Below are 25,517 nucleotides of genomic sequence, written 5' to 3' on the forward strand. Positions count from 1 at the left end.
TACTGTGACACAGTTAATCTCAGTGTTAGATGCAGGGAGCACTTCACCATCATAAGATGTGATATTAATGGGAAAATGGAGTTCTATTTAAATTAAACTTCTAACATCCAGTTAGAAATTTCCAAACATAAAGCAGCCCATACCCACCAGCTATATATCCCTAACATTACACTGATCCCAAGCACTACATTTTTGCCAGCATGCCTACATACAGTATTTTTGTAGCTTAAATTCCTGCACCACAGATATTAATTCCTGCTCTTGCAGCTATCCTATTTCAATCTGTTGTATATTTTGATGTAGCCTTCTTAGTATCTGTATACTAGATATAGTTATCTCACTATAAAAATCATCCGATATTAGAGTTAAACCCCATAATTATGAAGATTGGAGAATTTTATAAACTAGGCTTAAAGTTTATAAAACCCAAAAATGCAAATCTCAAGCTACTGAAGTGTGATACATGCAGCTGCCTTCCGCTTGCATAGGAAGCAATTCATATTTTGTCTGTACCAATAGGTAGCATCCACAAAGAATGAATGCCCCAACAAATGTTGAGGAGGCAGTTTTTTAGCTTATTATTTCATGGGGTGTGAGCATCAATGGGCAGGCCAGCATGTACTGCCCATCCCTAAGAAAGCAACTTTCAGCAATGTACATAATGAAGACACTAAAATAGAAGCAAAATACTGCAGATGCTGGAGATCTGAAATAGAAACAGATCTCAGCTGGCTGGCAGCATCTTTGAGACGGAAACTGAATTAACGTTTCAAGACTCTTCTCTTCGGAACCAAAGAGTCAAATTGGGCTCAAAACATTAATTCCGTTTCTTTTTGCACAGATGCTGCCAGACCGGCTGAGTTTTACCAGGACTATCTGTTTTACTTCGTGAAGACAACAGGAGGAATTTATTTTTTTTTAAAAAAAGGAGCGTCGCATGGGTTCCCTTCAAGGTTGGTTTGCTGATGAAACCCGAAGTTTACAAATGGGACACCACCCTCCCCCCACCCCCCACCGTTACAAACAAACACTGTACTGCAATTTTCAGCCTCAAAGAGAGGCACAAATTATGCGCTGGGCGCTTGATTTTGCCTCTCCAAAATCCAGAGGGAGAAAGTGACGCTTGTTCAAATGCCCGGTAAAGTTGGACAGGAGCAACGCTGCAGCCAGGTTAGCCAGAGAGGGTGCCCAGACCTTGTCGGTGCCTGGAGCCAGGGGGTAGGGGTAGGAGCAGGTACCCCTCTCTCTCTCTCTCTCTCTCAGACCCTTGTCACTCTTCACAGACACTAACCCGAACCCCACCCCGCAGCCTCCGCTTTACCTCGCCGTCTCTCTCTCCCCCGGACATGCTCGCTGGCCGCTCTCATGCCCGCTGCCGCCGCCTCCGCCGCCTTATCGATTACAGTCGCCGCTCTCAATCCCAGATCATCTCCTGACCCCGCCCTCCGGCTCTCTGACCTCCGACCCTCCCCCTCCCCCTCTCTGCCCACCCGGAACCGGAAGCCGACGAGGCCGAGCTCAGGCTGAGATGCAGGTAAGGAGCTGGAGAGCCCAGAGTGAGACCGACAAACGGACAGGGACAGACGGATAGGGACTGAGATGGACGGGGACAGACACCGGGAAAGAGACGGTGACTGAGAAAGAGACAGTCTGTCCGTGTCTGTCTTTCTCAGTCCCTGTCCCTCTGTCTGCCTCTTTCTCAGTCCCTGTGTCTGTCTGTCAGTCAGTGACAGGGACAATGAAAGAGACAGACAGACAGGGACGGAGAAAGAGCGAGACGGGGGGACGGGAACAGAGAAAGAGAGAGACAGGGGGACGGGAACAGAGAAAGAGAGAGACGGGGGGACGGGAACAGAGAAAGAGAGACGGGGGGATGGGAACGGAGAAAGAGAGAGACGGGGGGACGGGAACGGAGAAAGAGAGAGACGGGGGGACGGGAACAGAGAAAGAGAGAGACGGGGGGGACGGGAACAGAGAAAGAGAGAGACGGGGGGACGGGAACAGAGAAAGAGAGACGGGGGGACGGGAACGGAGAAAGGGAGAGACGGGGGGACGGGAACAGAGAAAGAGAGAGACGGGGGGACGGGAACAGAGAAAGAGAGACGGGGGGACGGGAACGGAGAAAGAGAGAGACGGGGGGACGGGAACGGAGAAAGAGAGAGACGGGGGGACGGGAACAGAGAAAGAGAGAGACGGGGGGACGGGAACAGAGAAAGAGAGACGGGGGGACGGGAACGGAGAAAGAGAGAGACGGGGGGACGGGAACGGAGAAAGAGAGAGACGGGGGGACGGGAACGGAGAAAGAGAGAGACGGGGGGACGGGAACAGAGAAAGAGAGAGACGGGGGGACGGGAACAGAGAAAGAGAGAGACGGGGGGACGGGAACAGAGAAAGAGAGAGACGGGGGGACGGGAACAGAGAAAGAGAGAGACGGGGGGACGGGAACAGAGAAAGAGAGAGAGACGGGGGGACGGGAACAGAGAAAGAGAGAGAGACGGGGGGACGGGAACAGAGAAAGAGAGACGGGGGGACGGGAACGGAGAAAGAGAGAGACGGGGGGACGGGAACGGAGAAAGAGAGAGACGGGGGGACGGGAACGGAGAAAGAGAGAGACGGGGGGACGGGAACGGAGAAAGAGAGAGACGGGGGACAGGAACGGAGAAAGAGAGACGGGGGGGACGGGAACAGAGAAAGAGAGAGACGGGGGGACGGGAACGGAGAAAGAGAGAGACGGGGGACGGGAACAGAGAAAGAGAGAGACGGGGGGACGGGAACGGAGAAAGAGAGAGACGGGGGGGACGGGAACAGAGAAAGAGAGACGGGGGGACGGGAACGGAGAAAGAGAGAAACGGGGGACGGGAACGGAAAAAGAGAGAAACGGGGTCGGAGAAAGCGACAGAGGGGGGGCGGGGACGGAGAGGGGGCGGGGACGGAGAAAGGGACGGAGAGGAGGGCAGGGACGGAGAAATCAACAGCGAGGGGGGCGGGGACAGAGAAAGCAACAGAGAGGGGGGCGGAGACGGTCTGAGCAAGGGATGGGGCCGGAGAAAGAGACAGACTGAGAAAGAGACAGACGGACGGACGAACAAGGGAGTGAGAAAGAGGCGGACGAACGAGGGAGTGAGAAAGAGACGGACGGACGAACAAGGGAGTGAGAAAGAGACGGACGGACAAGGGAGTGAGAAAGAGACGGACGGACAAGGGAGTGAGAAAGAGACGGACGGACAAGGGAGTGAGAAAGAGACGGACGGACAAGGGAGTGAGAAAGAGACGGACGGACAAGGGAGTGAGAAAGAGACGGACGGACAAGGGAGTGAGAAAGAGACGGACGGACAAGGGAGTGAGAAAGAGACGGACGGACAAGGGAGTGAGAAAGAGACGGACGGACAAGGGAGTGAGAAAGAGACGGACGGACAAGGGAGTGAGAAAGAGACGGACGGACAAGGGAGTGAGAAAGAGACGGACGGACAAGGGAGTGAGAAAGAGACGGACGGACAAGGGAGTGAGAAAGAGACGGACGAACAAGGGAGTGAGAAAGAGATGGACGGACAAAGCAGTGAGAAAGAGACGGATGGACGAACAAGGGAGTGAGAAAGAGATGGACGGACAAAGCAGTGAGAAAGAGACGGACGGACGAACAAGGGAGTGAGAAAGAGATGGACGGACAAAGCAGTGAGAAAGAGACGGAAGGACGAACAAGGGAGTGAGAAAGAGACGGACGGACAAGGGAGTGAGAAAGAGACGGACGGACAAGGGAGTGAGAAAGAGACGGACGGACAAGGGAGTGAGAAAGAGACGGACGGACAAGGGAGTGAGAAAGAGACGGACGGACAAGGGAGTGAGAAAGAGACGGACGGACAAGGGAGTGAGAAAGAGACGGACGGACAAGGGAGTGAGAAAGAGACGGACGGACAAGGGAGTGAGAAAGAGACGGACGGACAAGGGAGTGAGAAAGAGACGGACGGACAAGGGAGTGAGAAAGAGACGGACGGACAAGGGAGTGAGAAAGAGACGGACGGACAAGGGAGTGAGAAAGAGACGGACGGACAAGGGAGTGAGAAAGAGACGGACGAACAAGGGAGTGAGAAAGAGATGGACGGACAAAGCAGTGAGAAAGAGACGGATGGACGAACAAGGGAGTGAGAAAGAGATGGACGGACAAAGCAGTGAGAAAGAGACGGACGGACGAACAAGGGAGTGAGAAAGAGATGGACGGACAAAGCAGTGAGAAAGAGACGGAAGGACGAACAAGGGAGTGAGAAAGAGACGGATGGACAAGGGAGTGAGAAAGAGACGGACGGACAAGGGAGTGAGAAAGAGACGGACGGACAAGGGAGTGAGAAAGAGACGGACGGACAAGGGAGTGAGAAAGAGACGGACAGACGGACGAGGGAGTGAGAAAGAGACAGACGGACGGACGAGGGAGTGAGAAAGAGACGGACGGACGGACGAGGGAGTGAGAAAGAGACGGACGGACGAGGGAGTGAGAAAGAGACGGACGGACGGACGAGGGAGTGAGAAAGAGACGGACGGACGGACGAGGGAGTGAGAAAGAGACGGACGGACAAGGGAGTGAGAAAGAGACAGACAGGCAGGAAGTGAGAAAGAGACAGACGAACAAGGGAGTGAGAAAGAGACGGACGGATGAACAAGGGAGTGAGAAAGAGACAGACGGACGGACGAGGGAGTGAGAAAGAGACAGACGGACAAGGGAGTGAGAAAGAGACGGACGATCAAGGGAGTGAGAAAGAGACAGACAGGCAGGAAGTGAGAAAGAGAGACGAACAAGGGAGTGAGAAAGAGACGGACGGACGAACAAGGGAGTGAGAAAGAGACGGACGGACGGACGATCAAGGGAGTGAGACAGAGACAGACGGACGGACAAACAAGGGAGTGAGAAAGAGACGGACAGGCAGGAAGTGAGAAAGAGACGGACAGATGAACAAGGGAGTGAGAAAGAGACGGACAGGCAGGGACAGGGAGTGAGAGACAGATTTTCAGCATCTGCAGTATTTTTGCTTTTGCCATAAATTGCTGGAGAAGAGCTATGGGGCAACCTGAGGGAGTGAAAAGGTGCTGCACAAATGCAAGTGCTTCTTCCCTTAAAAAAATGAGACTTGCATTTATATAGCCACCCTTCCCACTCTCTCAGGACCTTCCGGAGCACCTTTATGAATATTTATGTCAAAAATGCTGGAAATAAAGGGAGGAAATGAAGTGAAGTAGTCACTGTTGCGATGTAGAAAAGGCAGCAGCCAATTTGCGCACTGCAAGATCCCACCACTTCGATAATGACTGAAAGATCTCTGAGTTGCAGGAATATGGACTGTAAACACCAGTGAAAGTGATTTCCCCCTCCCTCCCTCCAGGTAAAGGCTAAGTACACTGAATGGGTGGTTTAACATTAACCCAAAGTGGTTGATTCGAATCTGCCCTCTGCAATGCCTAGCAAGCCATTCAGTATAAGGGCAATTAAGGATGGGAAACAAATGCTGGCCAGTGATACCCAAATCCCATGAAAGAATAAAGAAAAAAAAGCCCTGGGAAAGGCTCCTTCTCCTCTCTCTCTCTCCCTCGCTCTGTCCCCGTGTTCTTCCCGTCCTCCCTCTTGATCTGCCCCCTCCGTCTCTCTCTCCCTGCCTGTCCGTCTCTTTCTCAGTCCCAGTCCCTGCCTGTCCGTCTCTTTCTCAGTCCCAGTCCCTGCCTGTCCGTCTCTTTCTCAGTCCCTGTCCCTGCCTGTCCGTCTCTTTCTCAGTCCCTGTCCCTGCCTGGACTGAGACAGGCAGACAGGGACTGAGAAAGAGGCAGATGGACTGAAAGACAGGGACTGAGAAAGAGACAGGCAGATAGGGACTGGGACTGAAAAAGAGACAGGCAGACAGACAGGGACTGGGAAAGCTGCAGCCAGGCAGACTGAGAAAGAGATGGACATACAGGGACTTGAGAAGGGGATGGACGGACAGACGAAAAAAGGGAGTGAGAAAAGGACGGACGGACAGGGAGTGAGAAAGAGACGGACGGACAAACAAGGGTGTGTGAAAGAGACGGACGGACGAACAAGGGATTGAGAAAGAGACGGACGGACGAACAAGGGTGTGTGAAAGAGACGGACGGACGAACAAGGGTGTGTGAAAGAGACGGACAGACAAACAAGGGAGTGAGAAAGAGACAGACAGGCAGGGAGTGAGAACGAGACCAATGGACAGACAGGGAGTGAGAACGAGACCGACGGACAGACAGGGAGTGAGAACGAGACCGACAGACGGAGTGAGAAAGAGACAGACGGACGGACAGGGAGTGAGAAAGAGACGGACAGACAGGGAGTGAGAAAGAGACGGACGGACGGACAGGGAGTGAGAAAGAGACGGACGGACGGACAGGGAGTGAGAAAGAGACGGACGGACGGACAGGGAGTGAGAAAGAGACGGACGGACGGACAGGGAGTGAGAAAGAGACGGACGGACGGACAGGGAGTGAGAAAGAGACGGACGGACAGGGAGTGAGAAAGAGACGGACGGACGGACAGGAACTGAGAAAGTCACGGACGGACAGGGACTGAAAGAGACGGACGGACAGGGACTGAAAGAGACGGACGGACAGGGACTGAGAAAGGGACGGACGGACAGGGAGTGAGAAAGAGACAGACGGGGAGTGAGAAAGAGAAGGACGGGGAGTGAGAAAGAGACGGACGGGGAGTGAGAAAGAGACAGACGGGGAGTGAGAAAGAGACGGACGGACGGACAGGGAGTGAGAAAGAGACAGACAGACAGGGAGAATGGAAGACGGGTGGGGCAGATCAAGAGGGAGGACAGGAAGGACATGGGGACAGAGCGAGGGAGAGAAAGACAGGGGGACAGAGCGAGGGAGAGAAAGACGGAGGGGGACAGAGCGAGGGAGAGAAAGACGGAGGGGGACAGAGCGAGAGAGAGAGAGACGGAGGGGGACAGAACGAGGGAGAGAGAGACGAAGGGGGACAGAGCGAGGGAGAGAGAGACGGAGGGGTCAGAGCGAGGGAGAGAGTGACGGAGGGGGACAGAGCAAGGGAGAGAAAGATGGAGGGGTACAGAGCGAGGGAGAGAGAGAGGAGAAGGAGCCTATCCCGGGTCTTTTTTTTCTTTCTTCTTTCATGGGATTTGGGTATCACTGGCCAGCATTTGTTTCCCATCCTTAATTGCCCTTATACTAAGTGGCTTGCTAGGCATTGCAGAGGGCAGATTCGAATCAACCACATTGGGTTAATGTTAAACCACCCACTCAGTGTACTTGGCCTTTACCTGGAGGAAGGGGGGGAAATCACTTTCACTGGTGTTTACAGTCCATATTCCTGCAACTCAGAGATCTTTCAGTCATTATCGAAGTGGTGGGATCTTGCAGTGCGTAAATTGGCTGCTGCCTTTTCTACTTCACAACAGTGACTACTTCACTTCATTTCCTCCCTTTATTTCCAGCATTTTTGACATAAGTATTCATAAAGGTGCTCCGGAAGGTCCTGAGAGAGTGGGAAGGGTGGCTATATAAATGCAAGTCTCGTTTTTTTTAAGGGAAGAAGCACTTGCATTTGTGCAGCACCTTTTCACTCCCTCAGGTTGCCCCATAGCTCTTCAGCAATTTATAGCAAAAATACTGCAGATACTGAAAATCAGAAATGAAGTGCAGCCCCTAATCTAATATAGGAAATGATGCAGCCAATTCGTGCATAGCATACAGCAATGTGATAATGATCAAAATATCTGTTTGCTGGTGTTGGCTGTGGGATAAATATTGGCCAGGATACCAGGGATAGCCCCTCTGCTATTTTTTCAATGGAATCTTTTACACCCACCCAGTAGCCTAGACAAGGTATCGCTTTAAAGTCTCATCTGAAAGACGCCGCCTCCATTAGTGTGGCCCTCCCTCAGTACTGTGCTGGAATGTCATCCTGGATTTTGTGCTCAAATGTCTGGAGTGGGACTTGAATTAATCACTTTCTGATTCAAAAGCAAGAGTGCTACCACTGAGCTGCAGCTGACACAGACTTTACAAATCATGTTAAATGTGTTTTAAGTGTAAAAGTGTGAGATGTTAGTAAACATCAGGGGTTGTCAGGAATGAGTCTCCTTATCAGAAACTGTGAAATTGATCCATTTCAATATAAGGTTGTTTCTTTGTATGTGTAAAATGCATCAAGTTTCACATTTTTAAACAAAAACATCTATCTCATTGATTTTCTGAGGCTTGACAGAGGAGTATCAACAAAGTTATTATTATTAATGATATATAGAGGAAATAATTCCCTTCAGTCGGTTATATTTTGAGAGATTTGAAGTGTTTTTTTCCAATGAGTGTGGCAGTGAAATGAACCTCACGATATAGCACTATCTTTAGAAACCATATCAGGAATCAATGAAGTTTACTTGGGTTTGGATTCCTTGTGGGCCACGAACTATTAAACTTATTGAGAGAGTAACAAAGTATAATCAGTTGTGTTGTGCACATTTAAAGGAAGTAGTATATATGATAGTGAACAGCATCAAAAATACAAGGCCATTAGCTAATAGGGAAAACCATTGGATGGCATTGGCTTGGAATGCTTCTGGAACTGTCAGTAAGGAATGAAGTGTTGCATCTGAACTGTTTTACAAAAACAGAAAATGCTGGAAAAACTCAGCAGGTCTAGCAGCATCTGAATTAACGTTTCGTGTCCATATGACCCTTCTTCAGTTTAATTCTGGTTTTGTTCTGAGTTAACCAAGTTGGTGGTCATCATAATTGGTCCTAATACTCATGGGCTGAGAGAGAGAATCAGTGCCATGGTACCCAATTCTTATCACTATCCAGTAACCCGTGGTGGTAAGTGCATGTGTGGTTATAGATTAAACCACTTGGTGCCCCCATGTCAAAAAGCTTGCCAGTGTTTACTGACCAAACCTTCGTAAGTGAAGTAGGGGTATTCGTGTAAAATGCATCAAGGCAGGCAACACCTATGGAATCACATCCAAGAATGAGCTAACCTTTTCAGGAGAGGAAGAGAAGGAATTTGGCAAAAAAAAATTAAAATGTGCCTCCTCCTATTTCCTGAGCAGCCTTCACTTAAGATTTTTCATTAATCAGATGGTCGGAATTTCAAGCTTTGAGCACACTTCCTACAGATTCCTTGACAGTCATCAGTATAACTAAAGGAAGTGCTGTTCAGATTATATCGTTTTGTAAAAATGCTATATCTTTTTAAAGTTCACTGGTAACTTTCCATAGCCACAAGAAGAAAAGCAGTTGGAGGCATCTGTGGACGCGATTATCAGCCGGGTGGCTGACCTGAAAAGTTCTTTGGCAGCTTTCATCTTCAAGTTAGAGAATGAATTTGAACGTATGAACTGGTAAGGTGCCCCTCTTGGGACAAAAAATACTTTCTTCTGTCTGTACAATGCTGTGCAATTACCTGTGCTGTTGATCTCACATATCTCCTCGAATTTGTCTGTATTTAAGGATGTATGGGAAGTGTATTGACGACTGATGGTGGAGTTACTGCTGAAATTGCATGTTTAAGTTTTACACTCAGCACACTTAGCATATTGCAGTTATTGGCTGGCAGAAAGAGGATAAAGCACTGCTATTTACAGAGGTTAATATTCCTCAGTGGGTTAACTTTAAGGAAACGCATTGCACACGAGTTGATACAAATTATATTCACTGCTATACCGAAATGCCACAGAGGAATTTCAACCCCAGCATGTTACTGCTGGACTTGCACACACCTCAACTCGGGACATTGGGTACACATCTATTAGTGACAAAACTACTTAAATGTAAAGTTTTCTGAATACAGTGCATTTCTCTTTCAGTGGCATTGCGTCGGTTACTTCAATCTAAATTTTTGTCATGTGTCTTTAATTAATTTAAATTGCTTTTCACAATCTATCATAAGAATAAACTATAGCACGTTTATCATTATTTTTGTTGAAATATGTAAATTCCAAATCTTTCACTTGTAGCGTCTGGATTGGAGTCCAGCTCAAGATGACGAACAAAGAGTCTATTAGCACCTGAAGTAAAATGAGCATAATGCTATCTCATCCTTGTTCCTATTAACTTCACGTTACAAAACTTAACACAGTTTCCCCAAATTGGTGATCTGATTGAAGTTCTAGGGTGGTTGGTGAGAGAAACAGAATTGCTGAACTAGTGCATTCGGGGTCCTCAGAGATTGAGGTTATAGCTTTTTGTTGGGGTTCAATAAAGGCATTTTATCCAGCACCTAAACCAAACCACACTTGCTCTCGTGGCACTTATTAGAGAAATTTAGGAAACCTTATCAAATGTCAAAACCTTCATCAAATATGTTGATTTAAAAATTGAATAAAACCCAAAAAGACCCGTGGTAAGGCCCGGACACATTGGTTTTCAGGCCTTATTGTTTTTAACACAGGCAAGTTGCCACCTCACACACAGCTCGCCAGTTGCACAGGCCAACAAAATCGATCAGTGTCCATCTGAAGAGAGTCTGGAAGCTGGGCAAGTAGTGGCCTTCTCCTTCTAGCTCCCCATTAAAGTAAGCATATTTTTTCTTAAAACTTGCCTTTTTCTGTGATGGCCTACAACCTTTATGATTAGGTCATGTATCAACCTCAAAATCCTGAAAACCTGTGGCGTTCATTGTCTGTCAGCCATTGCTCTGTTGGCAGCACGCTTGTCTCTGGGTCAGAAGTCCCAATTCAGGATGTCAGCACAAAAATGAAGACTGACACACCAGTGCAGTATTGAGGGGTGTCTTTCAGATGAGAGGTTAAACCAAAGCCTCACCTGCCCTCTTGGGTAGATGTAAAAAAAAAAGACCAATGGCATTATTTTGAAGAAGAAAAGGAGAGTTTTCCCAGTGTCCTGGCCTATATTTATCCCTCAATCAACGTCACAAAAAAATAGACTATGTGGTCATTATTCCATTGCTGTTTGTGGGAACTTGCTGTCTGCAACTTAGCTGCTGCGTTTCCTGTAATACAACAGTAACTACACTTCAAAAGTACTTCATTGGCTGTAAAGCACTTTGAGATGTCCAATGCTCGTGAAAGGCAAGTTTTTTCTTGTAAACCAATTTGGACTCCAAAGCAGGTGCTTGACCCCTTTTTTAGCATATTCAATCAGTCAACCACTTTTTGTGCTTCTCTACAAGAGTCTGCATGCATGACTTCTGACTTACCTTTTGTCTTTCTGTCTCTGTGTTTAGTCCTATAAAGGGGTGGTACAAGTTTATTTTACTTCAGAGTACCAAAGGAGATCAAGAGAAATGTTTTAGTCTGTTAGCCTTCGCTTGAGGCTAAGCCCAATAAAACTTATTCCATCACCCTTACTATATGGATCTTCAGCATCAAGTTTCCAGTTCTGACTAATAGTTTACAAAAACACATTAACCTAAATTTTCGCTCTTCAGATTCTGATGGACTTACAGTACTTTATTGCTGCCTTTTCCCAGCTGCTTAAAGTCTGCTGTGGCTGTCTTGCCTAATCTATGTTGCATCCACTTCCAGGCCCTCAGTATTGGATAACTTTGCCCTGGTATCTGGGCAACTGAACACCTTGAACAAGCTCCTGAAAAATGATAAAACACCACTCCTAAGAAATCAGGTCATCATTCCACTGCTACTTTCTCCGGACCGTGATGATGAATTGACGGTAGGTTATGAATGCAGTTCACGCTACTATATTGAAACAGAAAATGCTGGAAATATGCAGCAGCTCAGGCAGTACCTGTGTAGAGAGAAAGAGGTAATGTCCTTCCATTAGAACAGAAACATTGACTCTGTTTCTATCACCAACAATGCTACCAGACCTACTGAGTTTTTCCAGCATTTTCTGCTTCTATTTCAGATTTCCCGCATCCACAGTATTTTGCTCTTGAACTAGAATCTATTTTATTAGTTCACTGTGACCTGGAACTTATCAAACTCTCAGTTCTTCACTTTTTTCTCTAGCTGGGAAGTCTTAAACTAGAGATTGCAGTCTCAGAATAAGGGTACAGTCATTTGGGACTGATATGAGAACAAATTTCTTCACTTGAGGGCGTTATGGATCTTTTGGAGTTCTCTAACTCTTGTTGGTGCTCAGTCATTGAAGATCAATAAATTTTTGGATACTAACAGAATCAAGAGATATGGGGTAGTTCAGGAAAGTGGAGTTGAGGTAATGGATTATCGATGATCGTACTAAATGCTGGAGCTGACTCAAAAAGTCATATGGCCAACTATTTTTCATGTTTACCTGCCAAGATGCTGTTGAGTAGTCTTCCACAAAATATCAAAGAATATTTGCAGTGAGTTGAGTGCTCCCGGTGCAGTTGGATTCCATGTATGACTTGGGTTTATGAGCAGGATGCTTTAATTCTGAGCAACTGTTTTGCAGGAATGGATTGTGTCCTCCATATTTTTAAAAAAACAGCATAGCGGAAAACGATCTGAGAATAAAGCAATATATTGTATTCCAGAAAGCCTGGTGGTGAAGTATAGAGCTGGAGCCCATCTTTACATGCGTTTATAGACTTTTATTTACAGAGTCCAAATCACCAGTCAGTCTGTTCCTATTTATAGGGACATAAATAAATACCTGGTTAATGCCCAACACCTGCACTCAATTAGTACACTTAATTTAACAGATTAGAAAATGGGACAGTCAGCTGGACTAATGGTGAGAGTGAAACTATCCTTATTTGTATTCATGGCAGCAACTATGGCTCATCAAGATTCAAACTTGAATGGAGAGATTTGATTCTGCTGGGATCTCAAGACGTTACCTTGGCCTTAAACCTGGTTCATTTTGGTAGTTGGGGGTGTGGGTGAGGGTTTAGGCGAGTGTTTGCTGGTCACCATCTGATGTGAGCAAAGTTAAGAATGTAAACCATTAATTCACTGAGCGTGCAGGCAGCGTAATATTAGCATTGTAGGTTTTCACATTCAATCAACCTGATGATAGCTTCCATAAACGACACATTTGATATTTATCTCTTCAGCTTTTTACCTTGCACACTTACAGTCCAGGTCAGATAATTCATTCTGATTGCAGTAAAGTGCTTTTTGTAAATTATATAAGACTATATATAAAGTCTTGAAAGATGGAAATATGAAGTGCCAGACCAACTTCATGTAGACCAAATTAATTATTTCCTTGCAACTGTATGATTTATAGAGGCACTACGCTAAACATTGAGTAGTAATTTATAATACATGTATCTATAACAACTCCTTAAAATCCACCAATTTCCCCCTCAGTGTGAAGTACTTTGGCACGTGTTCCTATGCTTGAGCAGAATCGCAGAAATGTCAGTAGTCATTATGATAAGTTAGCTGGTCTCCCAGTTGTTCCTTGTAGACCCTCCTAATAACACAACTCCTTATTGAAAGACGTGATAATTCCTTGTTATAATATACAAAATTCCTGTTGTAATGTGAAGGCAAATGCTTATTAAGTGCAATCTTGATTCTCTTCCCACACCTAGAAATGCATGAGGCAACAAAGCATCTGCTTACATCTGTTTCCAAGTAACTAGGTTTTCCTGGAACAGGCTGCTAGCCTGTTGCCGGAGGCTGTAGCTTGAGGAGCACTGCTCCACATCAAGCATGGCTGACCAGGAGACTCTCCGGCTCTTACCACCTGCCTTAGGCATATTGAAAGAAATTACAGGCTGATATGCAGCCTGTTTGGCTACGTTACGAACACACCTTCCATGGCCATCAAGTTCTGGAGTGGGACTCGAACCCACAGCTTCTGGCTCAGGCAGTGAATTTACCCAGTGTGCCACAAGACCTTCCTATTAATTTCAGTAGTGTTTCAATCCCATTAGAACTGAACTCTGAAAGATCCTGTTGCCTTCTACCATAATTCTTTTGTGATACTTTCAATGAATTTAACATTTAACTGAGTATGACATCAAGGAGTCAATGGGAATCGGGGAAAACTCTCCACTGATTGGAGTCATACCTAGCACAAAGGAAGATAGTTGTGGTTGTTGGAAGTCAGTCACCTCAGTTCCAGGACATCACTTTAGGAGTGTCCTAGGCCCAAGCATCTTCAGCTGCTTCAATGACCTCCCTTCCATCATAAGTTCAAAAGTGGGGATATTCTCTTATGATTGCGCAATGTTCAGCACCTTTTGTGACTCCTTAGATATTGAAGCAGTCCATGTCCAAATGCAGCAAGACCTGGACAATGTCCAAGCTTGGGCTGACAAGTAACATTTGTGCCACACAAGTGCCAGGCAATGACCATCTCCAACAAGGGAGAATCTAACCATCTTCCTTGACATTCAATGACACTACCATTGCTGAAACCCTCAATATCAACATCGTGGGGTTACCAATGACCAGAAACTGAACTGGACTAGCTATATAAATGCTGTGACTACAAGAGCAGATCAGAGGCTAGCAATTCTGCAGGGAGTAACTCACCTCCTGACTCCCCAAAGCCTGTCCACCTCTACAAGGTACAGATTAGGAGTGTGATGGAAGTACTCTGCACTTGGATGAGTGCAGCTCCAACAACACTCGCAAAGCTTGAAACCATCCAGGACCAAGCAGCCTTCTTGATTGGCACCCCATCCACAAACAAACATTCACTCCCTCCACTACCATTGCACAGTGGCAGCAGTTTTCACCATCTGTAAGATGCACTGCAGGTCCTTATTAGACAACACCATCCAAACCCACGACCACTACCATCTAGAAGGACAAGGGCAACAGGCACAGAGGAACGCCATCACCTGCAAGTTCCCCTCCAAGCCACTCATCATCCTCACTTGGAAATATATCACCATTCCTTCACTGTCACTGGGTCAAAGCCCTGGAACTCTCTCTCAGCACGGTGGGTGTACCAACACCACATGGATTGCAACGGTTCAAGAAGGCAGCTCACCACCACCTTCTCAAGGGCAACCTAGGATGGGCAATAAATGCTGGCCCAGCTAAAGATGCCCACATCTCATGAATGAATAAAAAAAAAAACTTCCTCAATATGAATTGGTCAGTCTAGACTATAAGTGCTACAGTGCCAGGGATGCAGTCTTCCCGATCGCCTAAACAGGTCAGTGTAAAGAATTCCATGACACTAGTCAAAGACGACAAGGGAGGTTCTCTCTATGTATTAGTCAATCATCTGGGACCTGCAGTATGAGTATTGGCTGCCATATTTACCTACAAAACAATAGTGATCAAACTTTAAGAACAGTTCATTGCTGCAAATTGACATAACATTTTGAGGTTGAGAAAAGCATTATATAAATGTGCGTTCTTTCTTTGTGTTAAATCAAGTTGGAGCAGTTAAGGACTCTTTGAAAGATAGACCATGGACTGAAAGTCAAAAATTAACAGGGGAAGAGGAGGTTACATTATACAGTTAGCTAGCAGGACAGCAGTTCACATATCTGGGTGGAGTCTAGTAATTGAATTTTAAAGTAAAATTGCATCTTTTACCCTAGGGAACTGGGGGGAGTTGTCAAAAATGCTTCAACATCTGTGATCTTCGTTCTGATTCATTGCCTTCTTTTCATAGAAGCTAACAGAGGGTCGAGTTCCTGTTTTCAGTCATGAGGTGGTTCCAGATCATCTCCGGACTAAACCAGATCCAGAGGTAGAAGAACAGGAGAAGCAACTGAGTGCAGAGGCAGCACGCCTAGCGCCTGATGTAGCTCAGGTATGGATTCATTTCTGTTTAGAGGTAGTATTAGTTTGCTTGTAATCAAAACCAATCCAAGTAGCCGTGGTTTACCTGCAAGCAGGAAATGACAGCTGACAACCTGAAGAAATCACAGGCTGTTGTGATGATAATCATTCCAATGTGATCAAAGAAACAGTGGTACATGAAGATCACAGAAACACCACTGCAGATAATTTGATGCAAGTACAATTTAAGAAATGAAAGTCCCTATCTTTCCCTAGCTTGTGAAGGAGGGGAATTGTTGGAGCAGAGGATGCGTGTCCCAAGCATTGAAAAATTTAAAGGGCTGGAACTTGATAGATCATCTGTATGCAAAAGTAGGAAAGATTCTGACAATTGTAGCTTTTACTGTTCAATTTTTTTTTACTCTATTTAAACTTTGAATTTTATAGGAAGAACATGGAGAGAGAATATAAAATAAAGGGCACAACTCTAAAGGGGGTGTAGGAGCAGAGGGACCTGAATGCATATGTACATAAAACATTGAACGTGGCAGGACAGGTTGAGAGAACAGTTAATAAAGCATTCAGTATCCTGGGCTTTGTTAATAGGGGTATTGAGCACAAGAGCAAAGAGGTTATGTTGAATTTGTATAAGTCACTAGTTTGGCCTGAGCTAGAGTTCAGTTCAGTGCGCCACACTTTTGGAAGGATGTGAAGGCATTAGAGGAGTGCAGTTTAAAGATTTGCGAGAACGGCTCCAGGGATGAGGAACTTCAGTTTTGAAGATAGGTTGGAGGATTTAGAACTGTTTTCCTTAGAGATAAAGGGATGAGAGGAGATTTGGTAGAGGTATTCAAAATCATGAGGGGTCTGCACGGAGTAGATAGGGAGAAACTGTTCCTACTCGTGTGAGGATCAAAAATGAGGGCACAGGTTTAAAGTAATTAGTAAAAGAAGCAAAAAAATGATACGAGGAGAAACATTTTTTTGCGCAGCGAATAGTCACGGTTTAGAATGCTCTGCCTGAGTGTGTGGTGGAAGCAAGTTCAATTAAAGCATTCAAAATGGAATTTGACTTATCAGAAAAGGAAGAAGGTGCAGGATTGCGGGCAGAAGGCGGGAGAATGGGACCAGATGAGTTGTTCATTCGGAGAGCCAGTGTAAACATGATGGGCCAGATGGCCTCCTGCACCATAACAATTCTGTGATTCTGAGTGTATTTAATTCATTCTTCAATTAACATTCATCCATTCCCTGTATCTTGAATTGATTCAAGGGTGGTGGCTGCAAATTCAATAGTCACTTCTTAAAGGGAAGCAAAAGGGAATTGGGATATATGGTATACTTGAAGATTTGCAGGGCTATGGGAAAAGAACAAAGGATTGGGACTAATTAAATAGCTCTTTCATACAACCAGCACAGGAACGATGGGCTAAATGGCTTTTGTGCTCTGATTCAATCTCAATCACTACCACAGCGAGCAAAGGTTTGCTTACTGCAGGATGTGATAAACAACTTTGTTTCTACTAACACCACTTTCTTCCACCAGTTTTAACTATCTCCTTCCTTCTGCTGAAACCCACCTCCATGCCTGACTTAATTTCCATCTAAACTGGTCTCATCTACCTCAAACTGATATTTAAACCTAGCCAAAGCATTCAGAGCCCACATTCTCCCCCACAATAATTCACATATTTCCAACATTTCAAGCCTCTTCAATATCCACCAGCTCCTTGTGCCACAGCATGCATCCCTGCTTTGTAAGCTTTGTACTCTCCACTTGCCTGGATGAGTGCAGCTCCAACAACACTCAATAAGCGCGACATCATCACCCAGGACAAAGCAGCCCACTTGATTGGGACCCCATCCACCACCTTCAACATTCACTCCCTCCACCACAAACTCTGAGGCAGCAGTGTTTACCATCAACAAGATGCACTGCAGCAACTCAGCAAGGTTCCTTCGACGGCATCTTCCAAACCTGCGACCTTTACCACTTAGAAGGACAAGGGCTGCCGATTCATGGGAACACCACCACCTGCAAGTTTCCCTCCAAGCCACTCACCATCCTGACTTGGAACTATATTGCCGTTCCTTCACTGTCAAAATCCTGAACTCCCTCCCTGACATCACTGTGTGTGTACCTACACCACATGGACTGCAACAGTACAAGAAGGTGGCTCATCACCACCACCTCCAGGGAAGTTAGGGATGAATAATAAATGCTGGCCTAGCCAGTAAAAGAAGGAAAAAAATCTAGCCACTTTGAGATCTCCTGCTGTATGTATCCTCTACAAACTCCTTATTTTCGCAATTCTATGCCATCTAGAACTCACTTCCCTGTTGCCTTAATTGCTTTTAAGAAGAAATCAAGACTCTTTTTGATGATCGCTTCAGTTTTTCATTCCAGTACCTCCATTTATTTTGACTTTGCTGATGCTGTGCTTAATGTGTACTTTTCCACATTGCAAAGCATTCAAATATCTTGTAAATGAGAACTCTGAAGGCTTGCCTTTAGTGGCCGCTATAGAGTCAATTCAAAAATCTGATGAAAAAAGTAATATTTCCACATTATTACTAAGCTGCTTATTTTCCCTCACTGCAGAAGCACATCCAGGCATTGAACAAAATGTGTGGCAACCTACTTGACAAACTCAACAACACTCGGGAGGAGCGGGAATCCGAGAGTGGAGGTACACCGTAGGTTCTTTGCTGTTGTAGCATTTATAACACAAAGGAAATGAATTGATAGCGCATGTTGAAATAAATAAATATAATCTGATAGCTATTACGGAGACATGATAGGATGACAAGGATTGGGTCCTGAATATTGAGGGGCTTATGACCTTCAAGAAGAATAAAAAGCTAGGTAAATACGAAGGGGTAGCACTCTTAATCAAAGATGGCATTTGTGCAATAGTTAGAGATGACCTTGGTCCAGAAGATCAGGATGTAGAATCGGTTTGGGTGGAGATGAGGAATAGTAGGGGAAAGAAGTCACTAGTGGGAGTGGTCTACAGGCCCCCTAACAGTAACCACAATGTTGGACAAAGTATACAAGAAACATTGGGTGCTTGTGATAAAGTGACCATGAGGGTGACTTTAATCAATATATAAACAGGAAAATCAGATTGGCAATAGTAGCCTGGGTGAGGAGTTCATAGAATGCTTTCGAGGTAGTTTCTTAGAGCTAACCAGAGTGCAGGTTATATTAGACTTGGTGTGGTGTAGTGTAACAGGATTAATTAATGACCTCAGGGTAAAGGCACTCCTAGGTAGCGATGAGTGCAATATGATTGAATTTTACATCCAATTTGAACGGGAGAAGAGTGAGTCTGAGTGTTCCCTCTAAATTTGCTTTGTGGTATATGTCCTGCTAATTTCAATGCGTGGTATCTTTAACATTTTTGCATACTCATGCTATCTTACAGGGAACTACTACCAAGTGGCCTGTGCTGCTCTTTTCGCATTGCTGTGTGGCTGCGTATGTGTGGTTCAGCAAAAACATTGCTGATAAACGCAATAAACTTTTATGCATGTTAACCTTAGACTAATGGCCTTAATGAATCACCTGCATTGACTTTTAATTTAAATTATTTCATTAAATTTTAAGTCAAATTCAATTATTAAAAACAAGTTGTAGAAGTGTAATAATGAGCCTGGATATGGCAACTGAAGCAAATGAATAAAATAAGTCATTTTAACATAATTGAGTTCAGCAAGAGGCACTAATCTATTATCTCTGAAAAATGATAAGCTAGCACTAGATTTTTTTTATGAAATAGCCATACTTAGTTTTAGAATAAGGATTCTAAAGCTCAGCTCATCGAGTGTGTTGTCCAATTTTGACAAATCTAATACTGATGGTAAGGTATCATCAAGGAGAAAAGGGTAGTGCAACAAAAAGGCAGCTTTAGCATAATTTATAAATATAGTGATCAAGTTCACTGAATAAATGTATTGTGTAATACTGAGCCTATAGACCAGGAAGGGTGACATTGCAATTGAACGTTCTCTTGCTAAGGAGGGTAAAATGAACTAGTGTTCATTTCCTGATTTCTGAGCACTCTGGAGATGCTTGTGGGTGAGGAAAGGCTCAGGCCTAGTTATGAGAAATCATCTGGCAGATTTAGCCTGCTGATTTATAAACAATGGCCAGAGAGTAACCACCGTCAGTTTCCTTACCCCAATATAAGCTCTAACTTCAAAAAAAAAAGAATGGGTTCGGAGAGAGTGAGGGAAAGATTATAATCTAATTACTAATAGGTTTAGAAAGCCAATGCAACAGTAATCGGCACTTTCATTAAAGGACCGTTTCCATTTATATAGAGTCAAGTTTAAAATGTCTTCAAGGCAAGCATACCATAAAATTAAGAACATAATTCAGTGTAAAGAAACCTAATGGTAATAATAACTTCAATATTTGAACCTCCCAATTTTTCTTTCTCTTAGCTTTGCGGCAGAACAAGCAGACATTTAACCCAGCAGATACTAATGCTTTATTGGCGGCAATTGGATTTGGGAAAGGATTGTCCAAACCGATCAGACCAACGCCCCAAGGTGGGCCAGTCTCATCGGGTCAGTCTGTACCAGGTGCTGGTCTACAGGGGGGTCCAAGCATGGCACAGGTGTCAATTCAAAGTGGGCCTAACCAACAAGGAATGCAAGGCCAGGTTCCATCACAGCAAGGCCAGCCAGGTAAGTGGAACAAATACTATATCGGTATTCTGTTTTATAGCTGAAAGCTGAACAATTCACAATTGACAGTTATTTGTTACCTGTAACCACTGTAATGCAAATCAAAATTTGGTTTTTGAGAGATTTGAGAGTTGGTGGAGCGAAGTCCAATTCCAATTTCAGTTTAACACACCTGTTCGGATATTTGGATGACACTTTCTGTGTTTAGCACGTGATGCAACGCTGCAGGTTATAAGAATAATTTTAACACTGATCTCAAAGGAAGTTTTTTTCAGAACAATTTTGTAAGATCCACTAGTTGAACACTGGATGAAGTGCAACAATAAATATTTCTATAATAACTTATCATAGGTATCAGCTTTGGCGGGGAGGTAGTACTCTTGCCTCCGAGGCAAAAGATCATGAGGTCAGATCAGGTCCTGCTCCAGAAACTTGAGCACAAAATCCTGACTGACACTTCAGGGCAGGACATAAGGGATTGCTGGACCACCAGAGGTGCATCTTTTGGATGAGATGTTAAACTAATACCCCATCTGTCTTCAGGTGGTCATAAAAGAATCCAAAGCACTAATCATATATTTATTCCTCAAATGGCATTACTAAAGCAGACTACCTTATTCCTGTTTGTGGGAAAACCCTGTGTGAAAATTACTGAATACTTTAAATACCAAAGGTTCCGGAAGTTTAAAAATGAGTCATTTAAAAGAAAGAATGTAAGTGGGTGGAATATTTCTACACTCGAGAGAATACACTTGTGGGACTGGGTTTTTTTTTATGGCAGCTCTCCAGTACCAGCAGCACCACTGAGTGGTGGTCACTGTTGGTTCAGCGATGAGGCAGAATGGAGACATACTGCACTGGATCCAGTCCAGCAGGTAAAGTAGGGTGCCAAGCTGGCCAGCCTTGGTGAGGGGGTAGGGAGAAAGGTTGGTGGAGGGGACATTAAAGGTCCCACCCTGTCTGCCAACAACCCAGACAGGGAGCCTGCTGAGCTGGGCACATAGGGTAGGCATCTCCTGCTGCCAGTTAAATCCTGGCAGCAGTGGGATGAGGCCCTTAAGTAACATTCACATCACAAGTGCCAAGCAATGACCATCTCCAACAAGAGAGAATGCAGCCATCTCCCCATGACATTCAATGGCATTACCATCGCTGAATCCCCCACTAACAACATTCTGGGGGTTACCATTGACCAGAAACTGAACTGGACCAGCCTTTGACAAGGTCCCACATGGGAGACTTATAAAGAAGGCAAATGCACATGGGATACAGGGTAATTTGATAAGGTGGATTCAAAATTGGCTTAGTTGTAGGAGATAGATGGTGATGACAGAACGATACTTCACTGACTGGAAGCCAGTGGCATACCACAGGGATCTGTACTGTGTCCCCTATTATTTGTCATTTATATAAACGACATAGATGACTATGTGGGGGGTAGGATTAGTAAGTTTGCAGATGACACATAGATTGGCTGGGTGGTTAAGAGTGAGGTTGAGTGTCTTGGGCTACAGGAAGATATAGACGGGGATGGTCAAATGGACAGATAAGTGGCAGGTGGGATTTAACCCTGAAAAGTGTGAGGTGATACACTTTGGAAGGAGTAATTTGACAAGGAAGTATTCAATGAACGGCATGACACTAGGAAGTTCTGTGTGTCCATAGATTTCTGAAGGCGGAGGGGCATGTTAGTGTGGTGGTCAAAAAGGCATATGGGACACTTGCCTTTATCAATCGAGGCATAGATTACAAAAGTAAGGAGGCCATGTTGGAGTTGTATAGAACCTTGGTGATGCCACAGCTGGAGTAGTGTGTGCAGTTCTGGTCACCACATTATAGGAAGGATGTGATTGCACTGGAGGGGGTGCAGAGGAGATTCATCAGGATGTTGCCTGGGTTGAAACATTTAAGTTATGAAGAGACTTGGGTTGTTTTCATTGGAGCAGAGAAGACTGAGGGGCAACCTGATTGAGGTGTACAAGATTATGAGGGGCATGGACAGGGTGGATAGGGAGCAGCTGTTCCCCTTAGTTGAAGGATCAGTCATAAGGGGACATAAGTTCAAGGTGAGGGGCAGGAGGTTTGTCGGGGTGGGGGGAACCTTTTTACCCAGAGGGTGGTGATGGTCTGGAATGCACTGCCTGGGAGGGTGGTGGAGGCGGGTTGCTCACATCCTTTAAAAAAGTACCTGGATGACCACTTAGCCTTGAATGTTATGACGTGCCATGGGCCAAGTGTTGGTAAATGGGATTAGGTAGGTAGGTTAGTCAGGTGTTTCTCACATGTCAGTGCAGACTCGATGGGCCAAAGGGCCTCTTCTGCACTGTGATTCTGATTCTGAAATATGTATTGTGGCTACAAGAGCAGGTCAGAGGCTCGGAATTCTGCAGCAACTAACTCACCACCTGACTCCAAAGCCTATTCATTATCTACAAAGTACAATGCTAGAGCGTAATGGAATACTCTCTACTTACCTGGATAAGTGAAGCTCCAACTGCACAAGCAGCTTGACACCATCCAGGACAAGGCAGCCTGCTTGATTGGCATGCCATCCACCACCTTAAACATTCACTCCCTCTACCACTGACGCACAGCAGCAGTGTGTACCGACAAGATGCACTGCAGCAACTCACCAAAGCTCCTTCAACAGCACCTTCCAAACCCACAACCTCTACCATCTAGAATGACAAGGGCAGCAGATACATAGGAACACCACCATGTGCAAGCTTCTCTCCAAACCACATACCATCCCGACTTGGGAATTATATTATCATTCCTTCACTCTCACTGGATCAAAATCCATGAACTCCCCTTTTTAAAAGTACTGTGGGTGTACCTGCACCACAAGGACTGCAGTGGTTCAAGAAGGTAGCTCACAACCACCTTCAAGGGCAATTAATGCTAGCCTAGACCCAGCAATGCCCACATCTGTGAAGGATTAAAAAAAGTGGGAATTATTTGTCCACTTAAGGGCCTCAATTGCCCCACTGGCACATGGGCCACCCAGTGCTACTGTTGCCACTGGTAAAATTCTGGAGGTGGTGGTGCTGGGTGTGTAGATGGTGCGCAAGTCACCTGCTGGATTTTACATGCCCCCTTGCCTTCAAACTCGCTGGCAGGGGGTTGTACAATCCAGCCCATGGGATAAAGTATTAAGCAAAACAGTGAAGCAAATAGTGTAAGTGGTTTCAAAGAACACTCAGTCTTTCAGAAGAGAATTTGAGGAATGTAGTGACAAGGCAGTAGGTGTATTTATCAGTTGGCATGGATTTGCTGTAAATTCTTCTGTTCTTACTGTGCAGAATTCAGTCTGGAGTGCTTGTAGTTATCACTATTAGAGATGACATGGAAATACAATTAAAGTAAAAACATGGAAACACAGAAGTAGAAACTAAAGGTTGTTGATTACAGAACAAGCTGGATTTAGATCCTTGATTACCAAGGATGATGGATTATGAATGTACTTAAAGTTCATATTTTTTTTTTGCAGGTAAGATGCCAAGCACCATAAAAACCAACATCAAGTCTGCATCAATGCACCCATATCAGAGATGAACCAGTTACAATTGAGTATCTACGAGTCTCAAGAATAAGAACTGGATCAAATGAGAGTTAGTCTGCCAAGTAAAGAACTTTAAAAAAGGATGTTGTTATAAATTGACATTTTTGTAAAGCCTGAAACAGCCAGCGGTGAAAGTTTGTTTTTTTGGCAAATTGAGAAGCCTGTGCTCTAATGAGCTCTACAGTATTTAAATGTTAACTTTTTTAAACTTACTGAAATAATTATAACACTGCACTTGAGATGACTCAGTGATCTTGCATGTAACATCACATTGTCCTGGTGCTCTTGACCCTTGACTAGGTTCTTACAAGGGGCATCCTAGAGTTCACTAAATCTGTTTCCAGCGGTGTCCTGGAGTAGGTGAACTGTAATCGGAGAATTACCATTTCTGTTAATCAGAATGGTCAGCTGGTACATGTTTTTGCCCAGAAGGTTACTAAAGTTTATTAATGACTGTGTCTTGCAAAATTTTGGAGTTCAAAACAAAGTTCTAATACACATTGAGTTTTGAGAGTAAACTCAATACTTGCCAGTTGACTGCCTTTGACATCAAAGCAACATTTGACCAAGTGTGGCAGCAAGGAACCCTAGTGCAATTGAAGTCAATGGGAATTAGGGGGCAAACTCTCCAATGGTTGGAGTCATTCCTAGCACAAAGTGAAATGGCTGTGCTTTTTGGAGGCCAATCATCTCAGTGCAGGACATCAGTGCACTAGTTCCTCAGGATAGTGTCCTTGTTCCCACTATCTTTAGCTGCTTCATCATGACCTTCCCTCCATCACAAGGGCAGAAGTAGGGATGGATGTTGATGATTGCACTGTGTTCAATACCATTTGCAACTCCCCAGATACTGAAGTAGTCCAGGCCCAGTGCAGCAAGGCTGGATAATGTTCTGGCTCAGACTGATAAAGGGCAGGTAGCATTCATGTCACACAGTAGTAGGCAACAACCATCTCCAACAGGAAGCAATCTAATCATTCTCTCTTAACATTCAATGGCATTACCATCAACAGCTTAGAACTTACCATTGACCAGAAATTAACTGCACCAGCTACATAAATACTGTGGTTACAAACACAGGTCAGATGCCGGGAATGCTCCAGTCAATAACTCACCTGACTCCAAAGCCTGTCCACCATCTACAAGGCACAAGTCAAGAGTGTGATGGGTTCCTCTCCACTTAACTAGATGAATGCAGCTCCAGCAACACTCAAGCTCAACACTATCCAGGGCAAAGCAGCCTGCTTGATTGACATCTCCTCCACCAATGCACAGTACACACTACTGCTACTATCAGCAAGATGCACTGCAGCAACTTGTGAAGCCTCCTTGGAGAGCACCATGACCTCCATCACCTTAGCACGACAAAGGCAGCAAACACATAGGTGCACCACCACCTGCAAGTTCCCCACCAAGGTGCACACCATCCTGATATCACCAATCCTTCAGTGTCAAAATCCTGGAATCCATTCCCCAATAGCACACCTACACCAACCAGACTGCAGCAGTTCAAAGGTGGCTCACCTCCACCTTCAAGGCAATTAGAGATGAGCAACTAATACTGACATTACCAGCAATGCTCACATCCCCAATATAATTTTTTAAATTTAAGACGTTATTGTCTATATATTTTTCCCTTCTAT

The 25,517-nt window shown here is 45.1% G+C and overlaps 2 protein-coding genes across 11 annotated transcripts in view; one reads left to right on the forward strand and one right to left on the reverse strand.

Moving 5' to 3' along the window:
• Positions 1-1,454, reverse strand: part of szt2 (SZT2 subunit of KICSTOR complex) — a 247,917-nt gene extending 246,463 nt beyond the window's left edge. For all 9 annotated transcript variants that reach the window (XM_041208824.1, XM_041208825.1, XM_041208817.1 and 6 more), the window contains exon 1: positions 1,322-1,454. In XM_041208824.1, the coding sequence (XP_041064758.1) occupies positions 1,322-1,348 (27 nt within the window). In that variant the 5' untranslated portion in view covers positions 1,349-1,454. The remainder of the gene's footprint in view (positions 1-1,321) is intronic.
• Positions 1,117-24,332, forward strand: med8 (mediator complex subunit 8). Of its 2 annotated transcripts, none has more exons than XM_041208826.1 (7): positions 1,117-1,170; positions 9,232-9,353; positions 11,499-11,643; positions 15,508-15,648; positions 18,220-18,307; positions 20,067-20,312; positions 23,803-24,332. In XM_041208826.1, exons 1-7 carry the CDS (start codon positions 1,132-1,134, stop codon positions 23,865-23,867), a joined length of 846 nt encoding a protein of 281 aa, XP_041064760.1. In that variant the 5' UTR covers positions 1,117-1,131; the 3' UTR covers positions 23,868-24,332. The 2 variants fall into 2 exon arrangements, with proteins under 2 accessions (XP_041064760.1, XP_041064761.1); XM_041208827.1 differs by lacking the exon at positions 1,117-1,170 and adding an exon at positions 1,349-1,534.
• The last annotated feature ends 1,185 nt before the right edge of the window (positions 24,333-25,517 follow it).

Source organism: Carcharodon carcharias, chromosome 16 (genome assembly GCF_017639515.1).
Source record: "Carcharodon carcharias isolate sCarCar2 chromosome 16, sCarCar2.pri, whole genome shotgun sequence".
Classification (NCBI taxonomy): Eukaryota; Metazoa; Chordata; class Chondrichthyes; order Lamniformes; family Lamnidae; genus Carcharodon; species Carcharodon carcharias.

Excerpts from the sequence above, each read along its gene's own strand:
- med8 (XM_041208826.1), top strand. The coding sequence starts at position 1,132 with ATGCCCGGTAAAGTTGGACAGGAGCAACGCTGCAGCCAG. Across the intron at positions 15,649-18,219 it reads TAGCGCCTGATGTAGCTCAG|AAGCACATCCAGGCATTGAA; the intron begins GTATGGATTCAT and ends CCCTCACTGCAG. Across the intron at positions 20,313-23,802 it reads ATCACAGCAAGGCCAGCCAG|GTAAGATGCCAAGCACCATA; the intron begins GTAAGTGGAACA and ends TTTTTTTTGCAG.